Raw genomic sequence first — 6,604 nt, 5'->3', positions numbered from 1 at the left:
GATATCCAACGTAGGTCTAAGTTTTTCAGCCAAACGGCATCTAATAGATATAATCAGAATAGAGTCATGGGCGTCAAGAAGATATAGCAAAATGGAATGAACATCACCCATGGAGCTTCTAATTACCTCTCTTTCAGACTTTAAATCATTAAGCTCAGTTGTGGTAGAACAAAGCTTAAGATTTTGAATTTTAAGCTGAGAGGTACGTTTGTCAAGCTCATCCATAATGTTATTTTCAACAGCAAGTACGGCTTCCAGCTGAGTCAGACATTCATTGACATTATTATGAAGATTGGCATTAGCAGCTTTAATGGTCTTAAGAGAGACTTCAAGATTAGTCATTTCATGTTCAAGAGAACGCTGGAGATTATCAACCGAAGCGTTTACTGTCTGGGAGTCCTTTTCAGCAGCAGCTTGCAAAGAATCAAGGAATAGCTGAGCCTCAGAAATTAGTTTTTTGACTTTTGCGGTCGCTGCGGAACATTCTTTCGTTGAGGCCTCAACAGCAAGCAAAGCCTTCTGACAATGAGAAGTAGAGGAATCAATAGTCTTTGTTGCAGTAGAGAGAGAGAGGCATCATGCTCTTTAACAACCGAAGAGAACAAAGCCTTAAGAGCAGCTTCGGAGTAAGCACCAGTGGAGGAGGAAGAAAGTAACTGATCGAGCTTATCAATAACAACCTTGAGGTAGCACTTGGTAGCTGGAGCATCGTCATCATCATCACTTTAAACACGATAAGGACTGAACTAAGTGGAATCAAACTCCAAGTCCTCACTCACAAGAACAATGTTGGTTTCGGTAGATGGGGTAGGTGATGGTGGTTTGGTAGTCAATGGAGGTTCGGTAGTGATAGGAGGTTCATGTGCTGAAGAACGAGCTCCCATATCAAATACATTGGATCGAACTCGAGTAGTGGTGGTGGTAGTAGCCTTAGTGAAGATGGTTTAGATGTAATGACACGAAAAATAGGAGAGAAGGAGATAGGTACAGAAATAGGTGGAGGAGAAGGTGCGTGAGACTGAACAGGTACCTCTGGAGCAGGCGAGCGAGGCGGTGTATCACGACGCACCGAATCCTCCTCACCAGAACTTTCTCTCTCAGATGTAGTAGGAGATGCTAGTTTATGTCCAGTAGGAACATAATTAGAGTCAGAATCACTAGAAGACTGAAGAATAAGCCTCCGAGCAGGCTTCATTAGCTTTTCCCGCTTGGGCTGTGAAGGTGCTGCTTTCTCAGCCTTTCGTTTCTGTGGAGTTTTCCCCTTAGCTCCTTTAATGTTATCTTGTTTCTTTCCCCTTTTTACAGGCTTATCTACTTCCTCTATAGAGCGAATCATGTCAGGAGTAAGTTCCCTGGGTCCTGAAGAAGGAAGCTTCTTGTATCCTTAAATAAGAGTACTTGCCTCAGACACACAGGCATACATGGCTTCTTGTATCCTTAAATAAGAGTACTTGCCTCAGACATACAGACATACATGGTTTTGTTGGGGCTTAATGGTCAAAAGGTTTGAGTGAACAGAGGTATCTTGAACAGAGGATGATTCCGCCATGGATGGAGCTTGAGAAGAAGATGATGAACAGTTATAGAGATCGCTCTTTTTCTTTGGTGAGAGGTAAAAGAGTAAAGTTGATCATGAGAACCCCTTTTATACGTGATTGTGGGAGAGAGAAAGATCCGGAAAATATCTTGTCCTTTTGTGAAATAGCTCCTGATGAGATGGGGAGGAGACAATTGGCAACCCCAATGATGATGCAGGAGAGAGAACAAACGTTTCACTTATTACGCGCCTTTCCATAAAAAGCACCTTTTTCAAATCGTCAAAATGTATGGATAATTTCTGACTCATCCAAGAACTTTATGCGAAATGTCACCCATAAGATTTACATGAACCATCATCACCTTTATCTTTATAGATCGCCATAATGCTTTTTAGAAATGAAGCTGTAAAAATTAGCTCATCGTTAATAGAACTAGATTTTTGGAAAATCAAAGATTTTTGTGCATAGAGTGTGAATGATAAAGAAATAAAGCAAAATTTTTATGGGAATTTGTGATATCTGTTAAGACATAAAGCGACTGATTCCGGGCATGAATCTCTTCCTTTAAATTCAAGAGAGACTTCAAAGTGTTTGTATGGCTTCCCGTTAAATAACGATCAAGTACTTGTTAAGAAGTATTGAATGACATCTTTTTATTTAAAGCCATAAAGGGTGGCGTTCGCTTCAATTCATGATTTCGGTACTTGATATAAGACCAAAAATGAACAAAGTACTTGTGAGACCAATGTGGCCTGTTAAACAAGTAGGTGAGAAACATATTCAGTGACTTGTTGACAATTAAGAAATCTCAAAAAAAAATTATAACTGGATCCTTGGGAAGAAAAGTCTTGGTGATAGACAGTTTCATAAGGATCGCTCAAAATAAAAGGAGATTTCATTAAAGAACTTTATCATTGTAATGGTTCACCGTGAATACATTCAGGGTTTTGAATTGTGGGTTTCACTTAGTACGTAGTGACACGAGATCAAGATCATTAACATAGAATTTTGTGTAACCATAAACCTCAGTGGTAAGGCTGAGAGTCTCAAGGGTTACATTAGTGGGAAGAAGTGTAATGAAGAAAAATGATATAGGTGGTATAAGAAGCAAATGTACCCCTGCTAAAAAAGAAGGACCAAACAGAAAACTCTAAACTCAATATGAGAAGAGTAAGGTAGCTCACGATTAGAATGAATGTAACAGCCTAGTTTGGGAAAACATGATTTGTATATATCACATTATTAAGGCTTCACTCAAAATCTATAGAGGCTTTGGTCAACATCCAGCAGCATGCATCTAGGGACACTTAACGAATTCAAACAAAAGAATGTATACCTGCTTGAGGTTGACCATTGAGAGTATCATTTATACAAAGAAAAGCATCAGAAAAATAAAATAAAATAAAATAAATATTTTTGTATTTTGTGGTAAATTTTTAATAAAACAAAAAGGGGAAATATTTTTGATTTTTATAAAAAGAATAAAAATAACATAAAAATGAGTATGTAAAATAGTGTACAAAAGAATACAATCAGAATCCCTTTTAAGAAAAAGAAGCGAACAAGTTCCGAAGGACCGAACCCGAAATAGACCGAGCGTTCGGTTCATTTTGGTTCTTTGGTGAACCGAATCCGAAATAGACCGAGCGTCCACTCTATTTTGCTTCTTACCTTTAGTGAGGCGAAGGCAATTTTGGTACTGATTCAGCTTCCATCATTCTTAGGCCTTGTAAGATCTTGTTGAAACTTGCTTTTGGTAAAGCCTTAGTGAATATATCTGCTAGTTGATCAGTGGTTCTAATGAAATGAATTTCTACGTTACCATCTTCCACATGATCTTTGATGAAGTGATATCGCAGTGCTATATGTTTTGTCTTCGAGTGTTACACTGGGTTATGACAAATCATAATTGCACTTTCAGAGTCACAATATAGTGGGATTTTCTTCATGTTCAGCCCATAGTCCCTAAGCGGACTTTGTATCCAAACAACCTGAGATGTGCATGAGGCAGCGGCTATGTATTTAACTTCAGCTGTGGAGAGAGAAACACAGGTGTGTTTCTTTGATTGCCAACTAACCAATTTACCATCAAGAAATTGGCAAACTCGAATAGTGCTTTTACGATCCAATCCACAACCTCCTAAGTCAGCATCTAAGAATGCTTGGACAAAGAAACCTGAGTTAGCTGGATACCATAGACCGAGAGAGGAAGTTCGCTTCAGATAACGAAAGATGTTTTGCACGGCTATCATGTGAGGTTCGTGTGGGTTAGCTTGGAATTGGGCACAATAACAGACTGAGAACATGATGTCTGGTCTGCTGGCTGTGAGATACATAAGTGACCCAATCATTTGACGATAAAGCGTCATGTCAGCAGCTGGCTTATCCAAAGATGGAGTAAGCTTAGTCCCAAAAGCCATAGGAACTTTCACTTTGGAGTCTTCCATCAATCCAAACTTGGCAAGCAATGTCTTTGTATATGCCTCCTGATTGATAAAAATGCCTTCGTGTCCCTGTCTAATATTTAAGCCAAGGAAAAAGTTAATTAGACCCATTGAGCTCATCTCAAATTTAGTTTCCATCAACTTCCTGAATTCAGCTGTTAGGCTAGGATTCGTGGAGCCGAAGATGATATCATCAACATAAATTTGGACTATCATAAGGTGGTTACCCTCTGTATTGCGTAAGAAGATTGGGTCAACCGAACATTGTTTACATTTGGACATTTTTAAAAATCGAGTGAGAGTTTCATACCATGCTTTGGGAGCTTACTTCAGGCCATATACTGCTTTGTCTAGAATGTTGTAGTGATCTGGATGCTTTTCGTTCACGAAGCCTGGCGGTTGCTCAACGTACATAATTTCTTCACGTTCTCCGTTGAGAAATGCACACTTTACGTCCATTTGATAGACTTCAAAGTTTTTTTGTGTAGCATAAGCAAGAAAGATTTGAACCGACTCTAATCTTGCAACTGGAGCGAAGGTCTCTTCATAATATATACCTTCCTCTTGGCAGTATCCTTTTACAACCAACCGAGCCTTGTTACGAATCACATTCCATTCCTTATCCATCTTATTTTTGAATACCCATTTGAGACTGACAACCGAAGCATCCTTTGGAGTTGGAATTAGATGCCATACTTTGTTTCTTTTGAACTCGTTCAGCTCGTCTTGCATGGCTTGAACCCAATCAGAATGGTCAAGAGCCGAATTCACAATCTTCGGTTCAACTTTGGAGACAAAAGAGTTTAACATGCAAAATTCTACTTGAGAGAATAGTGCAGTTTGTTTTGCTTTGACCTGTGAACTAGTTAATACCTTTTCTAAAGATTCCCCAATGATTTGACTTTGAGGATGGTCTTTGGTCCATTTAATGAGAGGAGGGTAATTAGGATCACAAGAGGGATCCAGTTCTGCATTGACCTCTTCTTCCAATTCTGATTGTGTGTCATCATCATTGACATTTATATTCTCCCCCTCGAATGATGACACTATTTCTATTTCTGGATCAGAACGTTCGAGTTCGTTTAGACTATTGGTTGAGCTAGATGATTGTGACGATGAGTTCTCCCCCTGAATTGATGAATCCTGAGCATTTGGTAGAGACGAACCCTCCCCTGGACAGAAGAGCAGCTGCTAGAACATTCGCTTAAGTCAGGATTTTCGCATGCCTTTGGTTGTTCAACTGCCATCTTCTGTGCAGCATCATCAATAATTTGCTTCAAACTGTCGACTTTGTTATCTTCAGCCTTGGATTCAGAATCGATAGCCTTTTCAGTTTCATCAAAGAGAAGCATATATTGCTTAAAAAGATTTGAGATAGGCACAGTGACTTGACTAGACTTTAGAAAGATTTCCGGCATTCCACCTTCAGGTGTCTTTAACTTCTTGACATAATTGTCATCAAAAGTGACATAGTATGTCACTTCAATCTTCTTTGAGCATTTATTCAAAACTCTATACGCCTTAGAGTGCAATGAGTAGCCCAAAAAGATCCCTTCATTGGCCTTAGCATCAAACTTGTTTTGATTCTCCTTTGAGTTGAAGATGAAGCATCTAGAACCAAACACGTGAAAGAACTTCAGATTAGGCTTGCGGTTATTCAAGATCTCATAAGGAGTGATAGAGAATCGCTTGTTTAGATATGATCTATTTTGAGTGTAACATGCAGCAGCAATAGCATCAGCCCAGAAATATAAAGGCAGGGAAGCGAAGCTCAGTATAGTTCGAGCCGCTTCTCATAGAGATCGGTTTCTCCTTTTGACGATTCCATTCTATTGTGGAGTATATGGAGCAGAGAAATTGTGATTCATTCCCTTCTCAGCCAGAAAATCTTCGAAATCCTTGTTTTTGAATTCCAAGCCATTTTCGCTTCTTACGTTACGAACCACTTTTCACAGTTGAACCTCTACTTGCTTTATGAAGAGCTTGAGCTTAGGAGTTGCTTCTGATTTTTTCTTCAAGAAAAATACCCATGTGAAGCGAGAGAAGTCGTCAACTATGAGAAGAATGTACTTGTTCGCACCAATGCTTTCAATAGAAGAGGGACCACATAGATCAATATGTAACAGCTCCAATGGTTCTATCACCTTTTTGTTGATAATTGAAGGATGCCTTTGCCGACTTTGCTTTCCCATTTCACAAGCTGCACATAGATGTTCTTTGTCGAATTTGAGAACTGGAAGGCCTCTAACATGATCTCCTAGCACCAGCTTGTTGATATCTTTGAAATTGAGATGAGAGAGCCTTCGATGCCATAATCAACTTTCGTCTGAGTGTGCCTTTGTTAGCAAGCAAACTGTTGGTTTCCCTCGAATTGGATTGAGATTCAAAGGGTATATTTCTCCCTTTCGCTTCGACTTCAGCAGTATGTTATTTGACTTCTTTTCGACTATCTCTGAACCTTCATCATCAAAGGAGACCTTCAATCCAGTCCCAACTACTAGCTGTGATACACTTATGAGGTTGTGCTGCAATCCTTAAACGTCTCCGACCTTTCTTATTGAGAAATCACCATTCGTAATCATTCCATAGCCTTTGATAGTACCAAACGAATTGTTGCCATAC

At 39.3% G+C, this 6,604-nt stretch overlaps 1 protein-coding gene across 1 annotated transcript; it reads right to left on the bottom strand.

Moving 5' to 3' along the window:
- Window positions 1-1,867: 1,867 nt before the first annotated feature.
- LOC145036151 (uncharacterized) lies at window positions 1,868-6,174 on the bottom strand. The gene is made up of 6 exons (XM_078984622.1): window positions 5,936-6,174; window positions 5,209-5,593; window positions 4,856-5,125; window positions 4,311-4,429; window positions 3,625-4,055; window positions 1,868-1,941 (listed from the first exon to the last, which is right to left on the bottom strand). The coding sequence occupies exons 1-6, from the start codon at window positions 6,172-6,174 to the stop codon at window positions 1,868-1,870; spliced, it is 1,518 nt and encodes a 505-aa protein (XP_078840748.1).
- Between the last annotated feature and the right edge of the window lie 430 nt (window positions 6,175-6,604).

The sequence above is a fragment of the Lactuca saligna genome, chromosome 3 (assembly GCF_052625555.1).
Source record: "Lactuca saligna cultivar CGN05327 chromosome 3, ASM5262555v1, whole genome shotgun sequence".
Taxonomy (NCBI): domain Eukaryota; kingdom Viridiplantae; phylum Streptophyta; class Magnoliopsida; order Asterales; family Asteraceae; genus Lactuca; species Lactuca saligna.
The sequence above is the reverse complement of the archived record's forward strand: the minus strand, read 5'-3'. Positions and strand labels throughout refer to the sequence as shown.

Coding starts and splice junctions, on each gene's coding strand:
- LOC145036151 (XM_078984622.1), bottom strand. CDS start 6,174: ATGGGAAAGCAAAGTCGGCAAAGGCATCCTTCAATTATCAACAAAAAG. Junction 4,056..4,310: donor AAAGCAGTATATGGCCTGAA/GTAAGCTCCCAA, acceptor CTTAAATATTAG/ACAGGGACACGAAGGCATTT. Junction 1,942..3,624: donor AGTTTGCCAATTTCTTGATG/GTAAATTGGTTA, acceptor TAATTTTTACAG/CTTCATTTCTAAAAAGCATT.